Below are 20807 nucleotides of genomic sequence, written 5' to 3'. Positions count from 1 at the left end.
GAGATGTATTGAAGAGTGATGCAGGGTAGAAATTCCGCCCAGGATTTCCTGCTCCAGGCCCTCAATTTATACCTGATATTTCAAAGCCATCTTTAGAAAAACACCTTATCTTGACTGTGGAGGTAACAAGTCTTCCTTAGAGAAATTTTCATATGATGATTGTGAATTAAAGGTGCACTCTGTGCTTCTTTATTCATCAGAACTTTTCCCTTGGTCTGTCACCAGTGCCTGCTGCTCACCCAGGCTGAAATTTATACTCGTGCAACCCAAAGCAAAGCAAACAAAAGAGACTCACTGCTGATGCCATAAGCTCTGCTGCCAGAAAAAAATAATGTTCCAGGCTATGCTATGTCCACATTTATCAGTTTAGTAGGTCATAAACCCATCTCTGTAAAGTCTTAGATTAAATCCTGTGGAGGGCAACCTAAAGGATAAATTGAATTAAATAAAATCAGATTTATAGAGCTTTAGGCTGCTGAATGCTTCTTTCAGTCTTCCCTGCAGATGCTGGATGTAATGCTTTGGATCCTTCATGGAGTTAACCCTGTAGTGATCCATGCCCATCAATGGGATGATGCTGGTTTATACCAGATGAGGATCTCATCTGTAGCACTGTCTGTCCACCTCACATTTGGTTTCATACTGCAGTCAGACTGTAACAGATTTCTTAAAATGCATTTAAACACTCAAGAAAATGGACTGGAGGCATGGTGGCACTTTCCCCAAGTCAAGGAGAACTTGGAGCCTACCCTCCACATGGCATATCCGATCCAGACATGCCCGTACACACAGAGATGTGATGGCATGAGCAGATCTTTACTCCAACAGGAGTTCTGCAAGGCAGCCCTTGACTGAGGAGAATCTGCTGAAAGGCCAGAGGGGCCATGGGGGCCACCCTGGAGGGGAGAGCTTTCCATGTGCTGCAGGTCCTGGCCATGGGGTTTGGTTACCCAGTGTTTTCCTCCCCAGGCAGGTCGTGGTTTTCGTGGTTTCTGGCCTCAGGTCACAGCGTCATGACCTTGTGTCATGCCAGCTCAGCCAGTTGATTTGTGGGGAAGGAAATAAAACTTGGCTCCTACCACATCCCTGCCCGAGCTCTGCCCCTCAGTTGCTCATGGGCACTAATTATGAGGGAGGCTCTTGCTCTGCTGCTGTATAATTATGCAGAGCACAGTCCAAGCCTTAATATAGCGCTGAGGCCTTAATATAGCCCTGAGTGAGCTGCTTTTGGTTTTCTCCTGTTCTTTGAAAATATATTTAATCTTATACCAAACAGTGGAGCAGCCTCCTAGCAGTAGAATCCATATGGAACATGAGGTGGACACCGTGCCTGGGCTGGAGCTGCTGCCCAGGAGCTCTAACAGGAGGTTGATGTCTTGGTGCATTTGTTGTCTTTGGATTTTGAACTCGGGGTAGCAAGTTCAGGAAACCACTCCTTTCTCCACAGCAGTCAAAAATTTGGGTTTGCAGAGGAGCAAGGTGGGTTAGCAGATTTTGGATCATGTGTAGAGGCAGTGTAGGAGAAGGCAGGATGCTGACTTTGTCCTGTGTTAGAAGCAGCTGCAGATTACTGGAACATCAATTTCAGCGAAGAGTGTGCCGCCCTTCCCTCTGTTGGAGCTCTCCTGTGCTTGGCACACTTGCTGCAAAATCGCCGCTCTCCTGGTGCGCCCTAGCCCCCGGAGCGCCAGGATGGCCAGGATGTGCTCCTTCCTGTAGAAACCAAACAAGACCTGGCTCAGATCTGGCCAGCAAAACCAGCCCAGAGCAAGTTGGTTGTTGTGAGCAACCAGCAGCTGTGCTGGAGACAGAGTAAGGCTCTAGCAAAGTGCCAGGGACCAACCCCTCACCACACTGGAGGAGCCACCAGGATGGGAGTCTGCAGCCTCTGGAGGTACCAAACCAGCGAGCAGCAGCTCCTGCCACACCACACTGATGGGACAGCCTCCTGCTGCTGGTGCTGCAGGGAATTTCCTCCTCTCTCTCCACACCCGTGATGCCCTTTGCGTGTTTTCCAGAGTGGCTGTGGACCTTTTGTGTAATGATTATTTTGAGATGACTAATGGAAGTGCTAATATTTAGGAAGCTGATAGACACTAATTAGATTAGAGCTGGAAAGCCAGCTTGGAAATATACTCTGTTCCAGTAATCTCAGTGTATACAAATTCAGCAAGGTCTCTGGGAGCTCAGGGGAAAAATTAACAGGGACCTGAACAGGAAGCAATGCAGGTCCAGCAGGTTCCGCCTTGTTTTCCAAACTTCATTGTTAAAATGATGTTACTCAATAATGGAAAAGCAGAAATTAAGTAAACCAAGAGGACAAGCCTTAAAACCTGGGTTGGGTCTGAGGCTAATGATGAAAAAGTAGCACAAATCACGGCCTTGTAAATGGCTTTTCTGACTGGAAATTTGTTTTCAAATAGCCGTCGTTGATGATTAGCCGTCATTTACCTCCCCCATCCTTCCCAGAACAGGCACTGCCTCTTTCATCTTAGTCTAGCCACTATGATTAAACCCTTATTGGGGTTTATTTATTTGTTTGGTTTTGTTTGGTTTTTTTTGTTTGTACCTATCATTTTTGTAAGATTGGTATGATAACCGAGGAAATTGCTCAGGAACAATTGTTCCTTTACATGTCCATGTCTTGAATTCCCCCACACAGATAAGCCTGAAGAATACCTGAATCACCCAAGTTAAATCTAGTTATGAAAAATTTTGAGCCTCAGTTTTGGGGAGAGGTGAATATATTTAACGTGATCTTTTTTCTCAATATTTGAAGATCCACTACAGTCTTCTAGCAATTAGTTAAATCTTATGGATTATTTTGATTGCATAAATGTCATCCAGTGCTGAAACTTTTGGTGTTTTTTGTTCAGGTTTTTTTCTTTTTTTCTGAAATTACTCTGATGAAATGGAATTTATTGCAGTCTGTACTACTGATACTCATTCTCAGTGGTTGAAAGAAGAGCTGTAGAAGAGAAGGTAACTTCTCATTTGCAGCTGCTTAGCCATGCACAGAGCTAGTCACTTTCTTTACTTTTCCAGGAGTTTTAAATTTTCCAGATGCAGCCTTGGAACAGAAAATGGAAAGTACAAAAGAAAGAATTTGTAATTTATTCCAAAATTTAATGGTTGTGTTGAGGCCATTTCAGAAATTGCAGCTGAACTGTGTCAATGGCTGCCACACTTTGAGGTCTGAGCCTGGGAACGGGAGACAAACTATTTGCTCCAAATCTGGACCCTGCAAATTGGCAAAGTGATACTGGTGACGTAGTGGAAAGCAAACTGGAGCTTCACTGTGAAATACGATTCATTTAGAGCAATAAAATGGAATTCAGTGATAGAATGCATGGGAATGGTTCAAAACTGTTTCAGGGGAGCTCTAGACTTGACATTATGAAGCATTTTCTAAATGAGGTGCTGGAGCAGGCTTGGACTGGATTATCACTGCAAGTCCCTTCCTAATAGACTGAAATAGTTCTATTCTATTCCATTCCATTCCATTCCATTCCATTCCATTCCATTCCATTCTAAAATGAAAAGGCTTTGAAGGTAATTTGTGTGCATTATATGATACAGCACACAGGGGGAAAAAAGAAAAAGTATGCAGCCCTAAAGAGAGAAAAATAAGTTGGGATTCCCACTGTTGCTGGCATCCTGATCTCTAATGTGTGGCTACTCACAAAGAGAAGCTGAAGGGCTCAGCCCAGGCACAGGAAAAGCTGGTGCTGTTTGGGATGGAGCCCAACAGTTCTGGCATCTGCCAATACACATACCTGATATCTGGATAGTCCTGGCACAGCTCCTTGACATATGCCTTGATCTTGTCTTTTTTCTTCTCCCCAATGATACTGGCAATGTGATATATGACAGGGAGGAGCCAGTCAGCTTTGGAGCCCTGTGGACAAAGAATCACACGGGGACATCAGGGACAGCAGCACCTGCTAAATGCCTTTTTCCCTGCAGGGAGAGCAGGGCAGTGGGATGTAGTGGAGTGACCAGGACTGGTGCAGGCAGGACAGGCTGCCTCAGGCAGGCAGCAGGGTGCTGGGTGGCAATGGCAGGGCACCACTGGGGGCTCTCCCAGACCTGACCCTGCACTTCCTGATTCCCACGAGCACCCAAGCAAGGCAGACCCCGAGCAGGGCATTGTGGCTGTGGTCCAGCATAGTAGTGGATGCCAGAGACTTCACCTCCTGCTGCCTGATAGTTTTATGTGCCTCATCTCTGAGATGGGATTTAGTGCCCTGGATACCTGACTTTCCAAAAATCCAATTAATTCAGCTTTGACTTCCCTGAAAATCCCAGACTGTTGCTGTGAGAGATGGAAATGTTAAAGGTTAACAACTCAACCAACTGCAATCATTGTTTTTGACCTACAGACCCCTAAACTGCAACAATCAAGTCTTGTTGCTGGATCTACAGGTGGTGATACCTTCCTCTCTGCTATCTGCTTTTATCCTTTCTTTCTTTTCCTTATATATTTTCTTAAGTGATATTTTTACACTTTTATAATGTTATATTACTAGAGGTAATAATGACCAAAATGGCTACATACCTCCTTTTTATTGTATTCAAATTGTTTTAAAATAAACCAGACATACACACACACATCCATTCATCATCTATCTATCTATCTATCTATCTATCTATCTATCTATCTATCTATCTATCTATCTATCTATCTATCTACATCTATATATCTCACACCAGTCATTCAGTGTTGTGCCACTCTAATCTGGCCCAAGGGATTTATTAACAGGAACCTCAGTTACCCCACCTTCATGGTTGGGTTGTAACAGTTGTCCTGTCACAAAACACTCAGACTGCCACCACTTTTTCCCCACACCCTGCTGTACACAGACTCTGTGCCCAGATGGAACTTCTCATGGGACTCAACTCCATGAGCTGTATCCAGGTCAGGGATCCTTTGGTGACAAAGTGCATCCCATGGCCTGAGGGAACAGGCCCAGGAAGAAGCTGCCACAGGATAAGTGTGATGAACCATGAGGACATGAACCACCCTATGCTGAGCTCCCTGGGAACACGTTAAAACACCAGGTGCTGCCATCAGAGAGCTGCTGGTTGAACGTACACAAGCTGCCAATGCAGAGAGGCTGCCCGGCTGGAAACCCACACCATGAACCTGCAGTAACTGTCCTGCTTGCTCTTTTTTCAGCACTTCTTTGTTTCTTGTGGCTTTGTCCTCCTCAAGAGGTGGTCTCTGCCTGGTCTCTGTGAAGCCAAGTGGGAAAATTGCACCTCTGGGAGTGGGGCAGCCAGGGAATGCCAGGAGACAACTTCCATACCTGATCAATGAGTTCATTGTGAATGATTGCAGCTTCCTGGCTCATCTTTCTGCTCACTTGCTGACATGTATCCTTGTTCATTTTCCATCTGGGTTTGATGATCTGTGTGACATATTCCTTCACCACGTATTTATGAACTTCATGTAGAAGCTCCTGGTTAAAAAGAAGCAAACCTCATGGGGTTTTTTGTCCATTCAAGACCAAGGCAGTGAGAGAGGGCAGGGAAAGCCCTCAGGTCTTTGGCAGAACCTGAGGGCATGGAGGAGGTACAGGAAGGCAGCACACCATCAGTATACACTCACTCATACCTGCAGCCCCCAGAGTTATAAAGAGAAACCACTGTTGCAGAGGAGTCTGCAGGTCTTACCACAGCCTGAAAATGATGGTGTGGCCTCTCAGCATTCCTGTGCCCAGGTGTGGGGGACTGCCTACCTGCCCCAGGGGCTCCCTCATGTGCTGCAGGTGCTCTGAGAACTGCGAGACTGCCGATGCCAGAGAGTCCGGCCTTTCCGTTGCCAAAATCCAGTTCTTGGTCAGGATTTTCTTAAGGAGTGGCTGAAAAAAGACCAACTCACTGATGGCACAGGTATGTTCAGAGTAGCTGGTGATGGCCTAGCTGAAGGCACCCAGCTATACACCTGATCTAGGCTTGAACTGAAAGCACAGAGCACCCCTCTGCATGAAGGCACACGAGGAGCAGGCTGGGTTTCTCTCTCCACCCCAGGCAATTCACACCCATGTCTCCCCTTCCTGGGTAGGCGTCCCAGTGCAGAGAGGAGAAGCATCACACCCTGAGCAGGAATTGTTTTGGCATTAAAGGCTTATTTAGGATACCTCATTTTCTTGCTCTGTGCCACCTTCTGATTCACCAACTCTATTTCTTTAGGTAAATAAATGTGTTTTTCTAATGTATTGGGGAAGAAAGAGATGAGAATGTTAATCACAAGCAACTCAGGCATGACTAGAACAGGCTGTGGTGGGCAACCATGCCAGTGTTACATGGAAACGAAAATTCCCTTAGTAGTGAATCTCTTGGAAATTAGCCCAGTAATCCATCACCTCTACAGCCTTCTCCATAAGGAAATGAAGTGTTTGTGTTCACAGTCCTTCCAGGAGGCTCTGTGTACTCCTGCAGACCTGTATGAAGTCTTGCTGGGATTTTCCTTCTGCTCCTTGCTCTGATGTGGTGGTGGGGGGAATGGCAGCTGGGAGCATCTCCAGCTTTATGCCTCATGGTTAGGGATGACATGGGACTGATGGCACTGTTTTCCATCTGTCCTGGGTACAAGGTACTCTGACTAAGTGTCCTTAACAGGTTATTTTCTTTTGTTGGGTCCCTAGAGCTAATGTACCTTCATATAGAAACAGCAATATCTGCTAAAGACTTCTGGCACCTGGGATACCCTTCCCTAAAGGTCAAATGCAAAATATCCTTTCTCTGGCATATCCCTTTTTCTCTTCCCAGCTCTCATGATCTCTGTCTTTAGACTCCTGGCAGTCTCCTTCCCAATTATCTCCCCCCTTGCTGTGCTCCAAGCCTGCCTGAGAGCTGTTTAGAAATGCTTTGACTCTGCCTCTCTCAGTTCTCACGACATTTCAGCTCTCTTGCTCAATGCCTTGGCTCAGGGCCTTTCCTTGTCTGCTGCTTAGGCTCCAAAACAAGATCTGCAGTCACTGGAAAGTCCCCTTGGCCAGGAGGGCTTGGCTTAGGTTGGAGAAATTCCATGATTGTCCTAGTTTCTGGAAGTTATGTTTGGGGATTTAGAAAGTGAATTAGGATAAGTGAGAAGGGGTGGGACCAAAGGCTTGTTTCCCCCATCTCTTCTATAATACCAGCTGGAGCTAGCAGACCCCAAGTGGCTGAGAGCAGAAAGGTTCATCTACAGCACCTGAGAAGCACAAACTTCATTGCAGCATGTTGCCTTTTACACCTCTTAACACAAGTCAAATTTTATCAGAGTTTTATCAGTTGACACAAGACCTTTAGCATTCTCATTCTAGAGCAATCAGTCTTTTGTCACCATGGAAACAGCCTGGAAATATCACCCTTACCAGAATGAATTTTGTCCTATCTGAAGAGGTTTCTGAGAGACTGTGATGGTAGATCTATGAATCAGTAAGTCAAAGTCCTGAAAAATCCAAATTATTTGATAAAAGGAAAAGTGTCCCATTGGTGGTGTTCAGATGGCCTCTCCCGTGCTTCACTTCAGATAAAATTTTCCCCACTGCTTTGCTTGAGAGACTGGAAGCTGCTAAATATCCTTTTCTTTTGATTGCTAGTAACAGCTCGAAAAATGTATCATTACTCCTAGCAAAAAATTGCCAGGATGCTGGAAGTGTTGCTTTTTAAGGGGGATTTCCACAGGTGTTAAATACATTTTGGAAGGACCATAATGTCATGTGCTGCAAAATGAGGTTTAGCTGGTGAGACAAGGGAAGGGCAATGACCCTCAGCGGCTGCACATAACCCTTATCATAAGGAAATAATGTGGCCAAGATCCTCTTACCTGTGTTTTTGTTCTTAATTTTGTTAAAAAAATATTTGTGAAGTTCCTTGTCAGAGCTGCCAAAATCTTCTGCAGTTCCTCAGTATCGACTTTAAATGCTGTTTCCAACCCTGACCTACAGAGAGACAGAGATCACCAATGAGTTAAGGTTAAAATGTAAACTATTACATGGCCCTAAGCATCTTATCTGGATTGGCATGTTGGATATTATTTTTAAATAAACTTGTGTTTCTATTACTTCCTCTTGGAAACACTTACTGAGTCCAAGTAATGGCTCTTTTTGCACAATCCTGTACACTGAAAATTATTCATAGATGAGTAACTGTGGTTAAAAACCCCCTCAGATTTCCTCATCAGGTGCAGTGACAGTGCAGCCATGCAGAGCAGTTGCATAGGCCAGTTGCTTTTTCACTTGAGCAACATCTCTGCAAAATGATTTCCAGGTACCTGGGAGAGAACTGGGGGCTGTGGGGGGAAAGTAAATAATAAAGCCAGAGAAGGGAAAGCTGCTGACCCCGTGTCCCCCAGAGCCTGTCTGATTCACTCCACACAATGTCCATCAGCATCAGCTGGATGGTAACGACAGGGATGGAAACCTGTGGAATTTCCTAAGGACAGTGCATACTTCTGCAATGTTTCACCTTACAAGAAAGAAAATTTCTGAGAGGTTAACGAAATTCCTTGCATGTGTGTGTGCTTTAGCAGCATTGTGACCTCCTGGCTTTCTTCTCACTTTCCATCCCTGTCCCACTGTAACATGCTCAGTGTTGGTAAGGAGGGGAACTGAGGCAGCACCACCACAAAAAAAAAAAGGCATCACCTGTGATGCCTTGAGCATCCCTGGATGTGCCACATCCACTGCTGTAACCACAGAGAACAGCAGGTTCCTGTCACTGCCCAGATTTATGTGTCTGATGCTGCCCTGGCCGGACTGCAAGGCACCCAACACCATCCCTGTCATCCCAGGCTGGAGCTCAGGACTGTAACTCTGATTGAACACCTGAAGTCTGGGTCCAGCATCCCAAGAAATTGTGCTGTTAGGACACCTACCTCTGCCCCACAAGTCATCACCCCAGGCTGATGAAGGTTTAATTGACTCAGGAATAAACTCATCACCCAAACACTGCCAGCTCCCTGCCTGGGGCTGGCGTCTCCCTTCAGCCCCTCTCCATTGCCCAGCAGGGAAGTGGCAGCAATGTCCCGCAGGGGCAGCAGGAGGCAGGGAAATCCATTTCCTCGGCGATGTGAGCATTGCTGGGGAGACCGTGCCATCTAGAGACTTGCTGGCGGTAGTGCTCGCTGCGGATGGAGCCGTCGGCTCCTGCGAGCCGCAGCACGAAATCCCCTCCATCCCCCGAGTAATTCTTGGCATATGCATCCCTGCCGGAGCGGTGCAGCAGCTGGGGCTGGAAATCACACCCCAGTCTTTCGGGCGGCCAGAGCCCACGCACTAATCCTGTGGTGTTCTGCCGGGCTGACAAACAAAAGCATCACATCTGCATAGCAAAGATGTTCCCAGATGCTGATGAGCCCCTGGACCTCAGCACGGGGCTGATGGACCAGACCCTGGGACATGCACTCACTGGCACCATCCTATTTATGGGGGAGTGCTGGATCTTTGACAGTCAGCCTGAGGATACCTGTTCTTCAGAGGCACTTTCCAACATGTGGCTTGAAGTAACTAATTCATACAAAGCTCTGGAAGTTCCAGATGCCAGCAGCAATGGCAGGCATTTATTTTTGGGTTGAGTGCTTTCATGGAACCTCCTCCAGCCCAGTGCCAAAGGCAGCCTTGAGGCCATGTTTCTGAATTTATTCTGCTAACCTCCAAAACAAAAAAAAAAAAACCTCCCCTGATGATGAAAAAGATGCTCTGAAAATGAGTTCAAAACTCTCATGCAAGCACTGCATCCATCCATAATTCTGTCTCTTCACACTTGCGGCTTTTATTTGCATCCCTTGGGGGAAATCCTCCCATGAGGATTTCCCTCCCTGGAGGCTGAGCACCCACCAGGGCACCTCAAGGAGAGCTTGGACTTTCCTTTCCAGATCCTGCAACCCCCCCAGACCCCAGAAAAGCAGCAGTTCAGCCCGGGGGGAGCAGACTTACACCAGGTCATGGAAGCTGTTGATGTAGGCAACAAGGTGGGGCACAAAGCTGGGGCTGTCCTGGGCAGTGCTCCACGCCATGAACTCCTGCTCAAACCTGTAGGAAAATACAGCCAGGTATCACTAACGGTGTGGCGCTGAGGATGCCTCATCTTCTGTGTACATGGTGGTGTCAGGAGACGCCCATGGCTGGCCCAACCTGTCCCCTCTGTATGCAGACAAGTTTTTTCCAGCTGTCATAACAAGTGTGTGCAGTGGAGGGAATAGATGGCAGATAATTGTGGGTTTAGGATGTGCTCGCTTGAGCAGGTACACAGCACTTTTGGAGAGATGCCAGGGATGTTGGGAGGCCAAATCTCTGACTTTTCTTCATGCTGAGGGTTTAATTGCAGGTGTGGTACACAGGCTTGTAAGTCTGAGCTTTAATTTTTCTGGCTTTTGGGGCAATATATTATGTGCCTTTTGAGAACACAGGGCTGATTTTATAACAGAAGATGTATAGGAATAGGGCAGCACACCTATCTTCCCTCCCCCCAAAACCTCACTATGGTTTTTAGGTAATTGGATTTTTTTTTTGTAGCACCAATTTCATGGGTTTGACAGCTGTTTCACAGCCAGATCCACGCTGAAGGCAGGAGGCTGTGTGCTCAGGCAGGCTTTGCCTGGTGGTCCCATTCTTTGTCAGGGTAAAGAAACCTGCTTGAGCTGGCCCCAGCCACTTGCATCTCAGGTTTGTTTAAGTGAAAGCTTAAGTTTCAGTGTTCCCTTAATCTGAGAGCCCTGTCTGCTACAGCTTGCATTTTATGCAGTTTTTGGTTTAAAAAAAATTAAAAATAAAGAAAAGGAAAAAAATAAAGAAAAAAATAAAAAGGAGAACAAAGAAAAGGGAAAAAGAAGAACAAAGGAAAAAAAAAGAAAAAGCATTATTTCAGCAATTTCATTTGGACACTGGGTAGATTTTAAGGGACTTGGGAGGCAGCCCAGCTGTGTGTCTTGCCAGGATATAGTAGAGAGGGTCTCATCAGCCCTTTCTTATGCTCATAGCCAGACAAAACCACTCAGCAGGACTCATCCCAGGATACCCTTTTGGGCAAACAGGCTTTTGGTTTGAGTGGTCCATAAATACTGCTTTCTCATGACTGAAGCTGCAAGTGACTAGTGTCCAATGTCACAAAAGTCCTGGCTGATGAGACTGCAGTGATCCCATCCCTTTCCAGGTAGCAGCTATTTCCCAGACCTTTGACATTAGATTTTTGGACTCACCGAGTCCCATCTGGGTCTATTTATGACTCCCTCCAAGCTGTTTTGCAGCTTGCTATTTACTGGGTTCACTGTGATCTCTAGTTCTCCCAGGAGCAGCCTTGTACCTGCTCAGTGCCAGTGTCTGGTCCAGTGCCTGGACCTCTTTCCTGCGTTTTTTACCAGTGTGGAACTCATTTAGAAAGAAAGTACTGCCCAGAGCAGTGATGACCTGGGTATGAATTCAAGCAGCTCTGCCATGCACAACTCAAGCATTTTTGTTTCCAGGCCTCCACTGATAGCTCCAGATGACTTCACGTGCTCCCCAATGATCTAGAAAAGGGAATGAAGAAACTCCAGTGAGTGGGACAAGCACTGGTGAAACATCCTTCCCAAAGACCTCAGGCAGCTTTGGCTGGTAAGAATGGCTCACCTAGCAAAGGGGCAAACAGCCAACTTGTTGCCAGGAGGTTTTCATTAATCTCTGGCAGTTTTAAAAATTATAATGCAGAATGGGCCAAGAAGCACCAAATGATTTGTGGTGTCATCATTCACCCCTAATGGCCTCATGCCCTTCTGCTGTCTGAGTGTGAGTTAGAGGCAATGTTGGCTGTAGCTCTGGGGTGTCCTGGTGTCATCCTCCTCTTTTGGGGGAAATTGCTGGAATTCCCCCAACCCTAAGCCCAAGGGGAGCTGAGCTGTCCCCATGTATGACCCCATGATAAGAGTGACTATAAGCCCCATTCTTGAGGGCCCACACAAGCCCCCTTCTCAGGAGTGATACCAGGGCAGCAACAGAGGGTCAGGCATCACCCTCAACTCTTGTTTGCACTGGAACCCCTCCCAGATTCCCATTCTCACAACCTCAGCTGCACTTCTGGACTGAGGTGTGTTGCAGTACTACTCTGGTGCTTCCTGTGGCTTCCTATCCATCTGCTAAATTATTTCAGACCTGCCTTCCCTGTGATCACATAATGTGTCATATTCCTCTATGGAAAAAGAGTCACATCAGTGGGCAAAACTCTTTGATTTTCTTTCTTTCTTTCTCTGTCCTTCTCTTTTTCTGTTAGTATTATTTAATTGAAGTGACTCAACCAATTGAGTGATGAGAATTAATCCAAACCCCTCCTGCCTTTATTACCCTGTAGTCCCTAAGCTAGTAGGGGCTTTTGTTTTTTGTACTGTTTAAATTGGAGTGGCTGTCACTGCCTACAGCCTTTCCCCAGCTTCCACAGCCCTGGGACAAAGTTGCTCTTTAAGCCAAAGGTTTTTTCAAAGAAATCTTTTCTTTCCACCTTTTTACCAATTCTCTTTCTTCTCCCTAATCAAAGAGGTTTAGGGACTTTAAAATCAGTTGCCTATTATGTTGCTGACACAATTGACTGCAGGTTTAATTCGCAGCTAGAAGGCAAGCGGGAGAGCTAGAAGTTGTAATAAACGGCATTTTCTGCTCTAATTTATTCTGCCAGTGTGTGACTTACATAAATTATCGCAGGAGGCGGTACCTCCACCCCAGAAGGAAACGATCCAGTTTCCCTGGAGCCACAGAGACACCTCCCCCCGCCATCCCCCCACTTTCCCCCAGCTAATTAAATACCGTTTGAATATCAAAAGAGACTGAGGTGTGGTAGAGGTTTTCCTTCTCTTCTAAATGAACTTCCTTCTCCCACTTCTCCGTGACCTCCAGTCTCAGGATGTTTCCAAAACAACTTTTGATTTTCTCCTAAATGTTAAACATAGGAAGGAAACATGCAGCTCAGGATAATGAAGCAAACACAAGTGCAGCACTTCGCTGCATTTTGCTCCATCAGCACACATGGCATGATAAGGTGAGCAGAGTCAGGCCTTGCTCCAGACCTCAGGAGAAACCAGGAACTGTGCTTTGTTTGTGTGCCAGGTACTCCCAAATCAAAGGAGAGTCATTCTCCTGGCATGGAAACAGTGGATCAGCTGTTTGTTTGATTGCAAAGTCCTCCAGCACATGGAACGCACCAGGTCAGGATTAAAGGTCAAACGAGTCCTTTCCAGGGTACAGCCAGTCAGGTAAGCAGCAGCGCTGTTCAGTTCTGGCTGATAAATCCATCTTGTTGCTGGTGAAACAAAGTAATCTTTCACCAGCGTGGTGGAGCAATACTGATTTCATTCAGCTGGGTACCTTGAGCTCACCTTGAGTTGTGCCCTGATTCAGAAATGATTTGCAACAAAATGTCTGAGCCCAGCAAAGAGCCTTAGACAGGGTGCCAGACAAGGACTGCAGAAAGACAACGGAAGGGGCTTCATCAGAGGACACAAACCATGAGTGTGTTCTCTGGTGGGGATGCCAAAGTCTGCCAATAGCACACCTCAGCTGGGCGGGAGGAGATCCCCCACAGGGACGAGCTGCTGGAATGCCTTTGCCCCTGACTTTGCAATGCAAAGTACAATCTGCTGAAGCCCAGCAATGATCTTTTATAAGTGTCTGCCATACTGAGTGGCTCTGGTACAGTCCTGTTGGCTCTGCTTGGGTGCCCAAGGTGGCATTCAGGAATTTTTTGCTTTAGAGTACAGGCCACTCTGTGTGGGGCCAGTAGGACTCAGCACCTGGTGGGGCTGGAAATCACTCCTCTTTGTCTGGGAGGCTGGGGCTCCTGTACCTTCCCTGGGGGGCACGTGGGGACTAGGTCAAAACTCTTACCTTTGCAGAAGCAATGTAGTCATTTTTTAGTTTATCCCAATCAGCTGGTGTTAACAGCAAGGGCAGGTTTTCTGTCTTAACCTCTGGTTTGAGCTCAGGATGACCCAGAAAGAATTCACTGGAAAGAATGAAATGAAAAATTGTAATGCCTCAGAGTGTGAATAAACTGATAGAATATTCATGCAGCATGAGCTACATAATTACTAAGCCATGAGAAATATACTTAAAGCTTAAATTGTGCCACTTGTTTTCAAGGTTTAACAAGAAAATCTTTCCTTTCTATTCAAAATCCTAATTATTCAAACCCAAAATGATCTAAGGTTCCAGCCCACTTCAGAAATCATGAGACTTCTGAGTTGTTTGGACATGAAAAGTGCTATGAGAATTTACTTTTTAAAATAAACAACGTGAAGCTGACTCATTTGACTAGAAGCTTGCAAAATGCCTTTCAGGGTAATTCCTGTAGTAGTGCATTGCTCTGGAGTTAGCCCATCTCCTGCCTCCCCTGCAGTGTCACATCACAGCTCATGCCAGCCTGTGTTTGTCCCTGTGCACTATCCTGATCCAGGGGAGGTGGCAGAGCAGGACCTGGAGGGCACTGCCATGCCTGGGACACAAGCCATGCTCCGCTGCAGATGGAAGTGGTGAGTGGACGTGGAGCTACAGTGTCTGACTCCAAAGAGGGCTCAGCTGACACCATACTTCGCTGCTCACTTTCCTCTGGACTGACATGTAATCAGGCCAGCTGATTAGCACAGAAGCAGGGGAATGGAGGGAGTGCCTGTGTTCCTCTCTCTGGAGCAGGAAAAATGTTATTAGGCTCTACAATTGAATGTGCTGCTCCTGCAACCTGCCACAGACTGTGGAGGCACCACATCTTACAGGGCAGTGAAGGTGGAAAAGAGAAAGAAGAAAAAATTCATGCTCTTGATGGTGGTGGGGCCTAAGTTTTGAGCTGTCATCTTGTTAATCAAGGAGCACGGCTGCAATGTCCTACACACAGCCTGCACATTTGCTCAGCCACCAAAAGGAGTTCCCATTGCCACACCAGCACTGAGCCCACAGCTGGGTTCAGATACAAGGACTGTAATGTACAAGGTCAGGCTGCTGCAGAGTGACTGCTCAGCATAAAATAAGTCCAGCCTGCTGGTAGTGTCCTGGAGTCAATGGTTCCGTGGTCATGGTTCAGAATTCCCAGAGATTAACATCTCCACACGTGGAGCATTGCACAACCCAGCTGCTCCTTTTAAAGGAGAACACAGATTTAAATATGGACTCTCCACCACAACTGAAAGGACAAATGTGTACTCAAGGGGCCTGTTCACACCTCTTTTTTTTTTTTCCATTTGTTTGAATTGTAACATCAAAATGAGTTTGGGTCGGTCAATCTCTTCCTTTTTGATTATTTATTCCAAGAGACAATGAAGTTTTTTTGAACGGGAAAATCATATGGAAATAGCCCAGAACAGCCAGGTGACTGCAAGCAGTGCCCAAAACAACTACAAACTCTCAATAAACCCTTTCACAGCAATTTAGAGAAATATGGCAGGGGCACTTTTCCTTGGTACAGAATCTGACTGCTGAAGCTCATTTTTTTCCTTGCTATCCTGCAATGCCAGGATGGGGCCATGCAGGAATTTCCCTTCAGATGAGATCTACAGGGATTTGTGATGCTGAGGGGGTTACATTATTATGGTGGGGTTTTAAGAGCAACTGGGTTAAGTTCACAGAAGAAACCTCTTGAGGGCTGTTCAAAACAAGGGCGACCTGCAATGGAAATGTTTCTTACCCAAAAGCTACCCCAGGCTAGGGGTGTTCTGGGCAGCAGTGTGCTGCTGCTTGCCTTGCTCTGTCACTGCCTCCTTCTGACCATTTTGATCCACTGTTTGGCTCAGTGCTGATACTCCTGCCTTCACTCCTTCTTTGTTTTATTTGAGGGCTGCCAATGGGTTTGTTTTTCTCCCTTCCTTGAACATCTGGTTCAGGCCATACCTGGAGGCCAGCTACCAGGACAGACACAATTTTGCTTTGACAGAGCTGTTTTCCCTATGCTTATTTTCCAGACCCCTGAACTGCAAGGAACTATGTCTTAAAGCCCTCCCATTCGACCAACAGACACATCTGAGACAGAGCCTTTGTTTTCATGTGTCTAATTACCTTTGATGATGACTTGACTCCTCTTTTAGAGGACTCTGACCCCATGCATGGGGGTTAATGTGGCCCATTTCCAAACGTATCACAATTTTAATTAAACAGGAAGAAGACATCCCCCACAGGCCCTTGCCTGTGCCTGGAAAAGTCACTGAACAGCCATTGGATCTTGCAAAATATATGCAGAAAGTAGCACATTTATCAGAGCAGGTTTATCAAATGCTGGGAGGAGCTTCCTGGCACATGGGAACTACAAGTGGGAGAGGGAGGGGAAAATGGGGTGATGTAGATCTGTGAAATGCAGTGAGTGCATAATCCACAGACCTTTGTCCCCCACCTATTAATAGATTTGCTATCTGGCTCCCCTGTAGTCACTGCATCTCTCTTGCTTGCTTGGAAAACTGAAAATGGCCTGGTGCTTTTGGAGTACCCCACAGCTCCACGGCTCCCTGTAGGAGGCAGAGGCATTGTGGCAAACACAGCAGCTCACCTGTGGTAGGTGTTGGCCACCCAGTTAAGCAAGGTGTAGAGCTCGTGGATGTCCAGTGGTCCCTGGGAGAGTTCTTGCAAATGTGAGGCAATAGCATTGTGAAAAGCTTCCACATATGTGTCACACACCTGGTACTCCTCTGGATAGCTTTTTTTTACTGATGACTTGATTTTCAGTAAATCTTCCTTCAGGTGTTCCTGGAGGAAATGTAAGTGGAGATCAAGCCAAGAAGTTTCTTCTTCCCTTGATGCCATGGGTGCCTTCAGGACTCTTTTTCTTGCACTCTCGTTGACAGCTTCCTTCCATTGCTCCCTCCACTTTCTGGGCCTGCCCAGCAAATCTGAGCCAGGATGAGCAGCATTGTCTGTGCTGGAATGAGCTGCTTCTTCAAGGGCAATTAAAGTCACCATGGAGGTCAGCATGGTATGCTGTAAAGTGGGATCCTCTAGCGTTTCCTCCACTATGGACTTGATTGCATTTGTGATGGAGTTATAAAGCAAATCCACATCCTTGGATTTCCGTACAAGCTCCTGGGGGTTATCGCTGTATTTCTCAGAATCCCGTTCAGAGATGGTCTCATCTTCCATTAGCTTGATACTTGCAAATGCTTCCAAAAGTTGTCTCTTCTGAATAAGTTCATTGATTTCCATTACTGCAGAAACAGGGGGAAGGGGTTGGGACAAAGCAGGCATTAGGTTACTGACAGGTTGGTAACAGGACAAGATGCCCAACAGGGACAGTAGTCAGGTCCCAGCAGTGCCTCTGAGACTGTCCCTGGGCCCCCCTGATCTCCTCAGCTCCTCTTGGACACAGGAGAGGAAAACAGTGGGAAAGCAATCACTGCAAATTGAGCCACATCCCCAAACAGCTGGTTACAGAGACAGGAAATACCAAAAAACCTGCTGATAGCGCTGCAGGAAGGCCTCAAGCAATGGCTGGTGAGCCTGTACAGAGGGACACTGGAGGCTCAGGCTGCATAAAACTCTGCCCCTCTGGCTCTGTCCCTCTGCTGGTGTGGAGATGAGGTGGAACTGGCAGCAGGAATTGTTCAGGATATGCCTTACCAGCAGGATTTCCTTTAGCATGGGTGTCCTTGTTTTCCTGCAGCCCACTGTGCTCAGCACAGCTCTGCTGCTGTGTTGGCCATAGTGGTGTAGCCCAGCTCAGACACCTCTGGCTGAAAGGGCATTTCAGTGTGCTGCCCAAGAGGGCAGGGAGAGTGCCCAGGGGTCTGGCAGGGGCAGTGGAGGGGAGCACAGCAGGACAGACCCCTTTGGGTGTCCTGAACTCTTAGGTCAGATCTCTCTCTCCATGGCTGAGTCCCAGCCTACCCACAAGCATGTCCTCAGAGATACCAGGGCCCTGAGAGAACCTCCTGTCTGTAAGCCCCGCAGTCAGGTGCCAAGCACTGTCTCACATCAGTGATGTTTTTTTCCCAAGTGCTGAGCACTGCTGTTCCTCAGAGGTTTGGGGAGTTGTGGACATTGTAGGGGCATCTAAACCTCTGGACCTGTGGTGCTCTGGTACTCAGGTCTCACATGGTTCTCCACTCCTTTGATTTTGGCACCCACTGCCAGAACGGGCTGGTGTTGGCTGGGGGGAAGTCACCCAATACTGCTCCTCCCAAAATGGCTGAGGTCTATTGAGTTTCCCACCTGTTTTGTAAAGTCTTGCTCATACAAGAACCACTGCCTATTTGCCAGTAAGATAAAAAGTATTTGCCATGTGTTGAGGAGATCCAAGAGCACTGTTAGCTTTTGAGAGAGCCCGGGAAGCTCTCACCCTCTCCATCTCCCTAACAGATGCTTTGAACAGGAGATCCCACTCTGACACTGGGCATAAGAAAAATACTAAAGAGAAGGGAAAGGGTGTCCCTTAGACATGTGTGGACACTGCTTCTGGCACATACACATACAAAATGATACAGAAAAATTGGAGAGCACTCAAAGAAGGACCAGTTCATAGCACATCATTTCTGTCCTTAGGCTTGTCTGCACACAGGTGTTATGCCATATGTACCAAGTAATCTTTGTAGCATAAGAGTATTTTTATGAAGACAGAAATATGCCAAAAAACCAAACTACTGATGCATCGCAGAACACATAGATCTTTGAGTGCCTACATGGTGCTACAGTTGCTTCTGCACTCAGAAAGGAGGGAAATTCTACCAATTAACTTACTCTCTTCTAGCTAAATTAATATAAAACTTGTGTTTACACAAACGCTTGCAGTGAGAGACTAGAGAAATACATTCTGTTCTGTTTATCAAAGTGAGAAAACACCATTTAATCACCGTCTAGGATAATTATACAGGGAGGTGATGTTGGGTGCTAAATGGATCTTTAATTCAGCAATACAAGATCAGCCAGCTGGTGGTTGAAGGAAGACAATTGAAAGGCAATTAACTATTATGCAGCTTAATGGTGCACGTGGTGGAATCTCCATCACTTGCCATATTATCTCAGGATGGGATGTGCTTCTGACAGAGCTGCTCTAGTCCAGGCCAAACACAAGCTATTGGGCAGAGAATGGGCCTTATTGGTGCTATTTCTCAGCTCGTTTATTTCTGGAGATCAGAAAGATTGTGATAACATTTTCTGCCACTCCTCATCTCTGACCCTTGGAGATCAGACCAGCCAAGTTTATAAGATGGGCTCAGATCCAGCTTACCAAGCTCACAATGTATCAATGTAGAGCGGTAAATCACTTCCCAGCACAGTAGAGCACATTACAGCAGTGAGGCAGTGTTAGCCCATGCATCTGATCCCTGTGGCACCCTATGCAGTGCACCAAGAATTTCCTTCTAGAAATTTAGGCTGAGGAAAGGCCAAGTCATGTTTCACCTCAGTCTATCTCCAGGTGAATGGATTGTAGCACCTCTGCCTTGAGAAGGTGGAGGACAGCAGCACTCAAACCATTATCAAAGCCATTGCAGTCTGCTCACACCTGGGGAAAGGTGAGAGCTGTGCTAAAGGGAATTGTTATAATTTGTCTGAGACCTATCTATAAAATTCTGACAAAACACATGACAGCAACCAGCCTGAGGAAGATCAAAATCAAATACTTGCAACACTGCTGTTGTGAGGACAGGGGGAAAGACAATGCAAGAGAGCAAAATATCTGTGGAAGTCTATTTGCAAGGCAATCTCTAAGATGAGGAACCAAAGTGGAGCTTCTAAGCCAAATCAGAGCCAAACCATCTTTCTTCCCCTCTAGGCCTTGCAGCACCCTACAGAGCACAGTAAATTAATGTTACATTTATCCTGCCAGGAAAATGGCACTGGTGGTTTTGTGTCTTACCTGAAAGAGGTTTTGCTTCAATGGGCTCACATTTTTCACCAACCTTCTCCATGCTATTACAGATTGTGGGTTTGTTCTCCTCATAGCTCCTGAGTGTTTGCAGAAACCTTTTTGCATTCCAAGTGCCAGTATCTTCCTTCCCTCTCTCTTTCTTCAGACTTCGTTTTGATTTCCGGATGCTCAACATTGTTTTAATGCCTCTTTCAAAGAACCCACTGTCCCTGCTCTGCCAATCTGAGCTGCTCAGTTCAGAAGTGACCTCCATCTTTTCCTCCCCTGGACTCTTCAGTGGAGAGGCTGGTTCTGAGGTCACACTCCTTGTGTCTAACTCCATATTTTCATTTATCTGGTCCTTCAACAGGAGGTTTACCAAACAGGTTGATGGCAATCACTGAAATGCACAAAACAGCAGAATTAGAGATGTCCTTAAGAGGGTATTACTATGTCTCCAAAGTCAGTCCTGGACTGAAAATCTGGCCCATTCCTTTCCTGTGCCTAAATACAAGGCCAGAGCAAGATGTTGTAGCCTGTAGCTGCTGAAACAATTTCTCTACCCACAGACAGCAGATGCTGGCCTCCACCTGGTGCTCTGGAAACCTTCATTTAACTCCATAAAACAGGCAAGTGTCAACTATTTCTCCAGCACCAAGGAATCGTGAGATATCAGAGATGTTGAAATTTGTGTAAACATACCATTTCAGTGAGTAACCAGATAGAGTTTTACTTTCCATTCTTCTAGGTGGATTTCCAGCCATGCAAGAATAATAATCTTCCTGAATCTCACTGGGTCGTTTCCACTTTCTGATGTGAATATGGCATCTTTGGGTTTTTTTGCTACTTCTGCCCTGCTCAAACCCTGAGCTGCTCCTGCTGCTGGGGGAGGCCCAGGGGTGAGTGGTTCCCAGCAGGTGTCTGAGCTCTGCTCTAGCCCCTTCCACCAAAGCCACAGCAGTCTCTGCACTCTGAATTGTCATGGTTACAGCACAGGAGGCAGTACAAGGCAGGAAGGGTTCTCATCACTCATCCTG

General features: G+C 46.5%; 1 protein-coding gene across 1 annotated transcript; it reads right to left on the bottom strand.

Moving 5' to 3' along the window:
- Nucleotides 1–1550: 1550 nt before the first annotated feature.
- Nucleotides 1551–20113, bottom strand: EXOC3L4 (exocyst complex component 3 like 4). Its single transcript, XM_030950254.1, has 11 exons — nt 19780–20113; nt 16480–17131; nt 13839–13956; nt 12762–12887; nt 11397–11497; nt 9927–10022; nt 7817–7931; nt 5742–5864; nt 5310–5462; nt 3777–3898; nt 1551–1713 (listed from the first exon to the last, which is right to left on the bottom strand). Exons 1-11 carry the CDS (start codon nt 20111–20113, stop codon nt 1551–1553), a joined length of 2103 nt encoding a protein of 700 aa, XP_030806114.1.
- Between the last annotated feature and the right edge of the window lie 694 nt (nt 20114–20807).

The sequence above is a fragment of the Camarhynchus parvulus genome, chromosome 5, assembly GCF_901933205.1.
Source record: "Camarhynchus parvulus chromosome 5, STF_HiC, whole genome shotgun sequence".
Taxonomy (NCBI): domain Eukaryota; kingdom Metazoa; phylum Chordata; class Aves; order Passeriformes; family Thraupidae; genus Camarhynchus; species Camarhynchus parvulus.
This window is presented reverse-complemented; position numbering and strand designations above follow the sequence as displayed.

Coding starts and splice junctions, on each gene's coding strand:
- EXOC3L4 (XM_030950254.1), bottom strand. CDS start 20,113: ATGGAGTTAGACACAAGGAGTGTGACCTCAGAACCAGCCTCTCCACTG. Junction 5,463..5,741: donor TGAGGGAGCCCCTGGGGCAG/GTAGGCAGTCCC, acceptor CTTTTTAACCAG/GAGCTTCTACATGAAGTTCA. Junction 3,899..5,309: donor ACAATGAACTCATTGATCAG/GTATGGAAGTTG, acceptor CTTTGTCCACAG/GGCTCCAAAGCTGACTGGCT.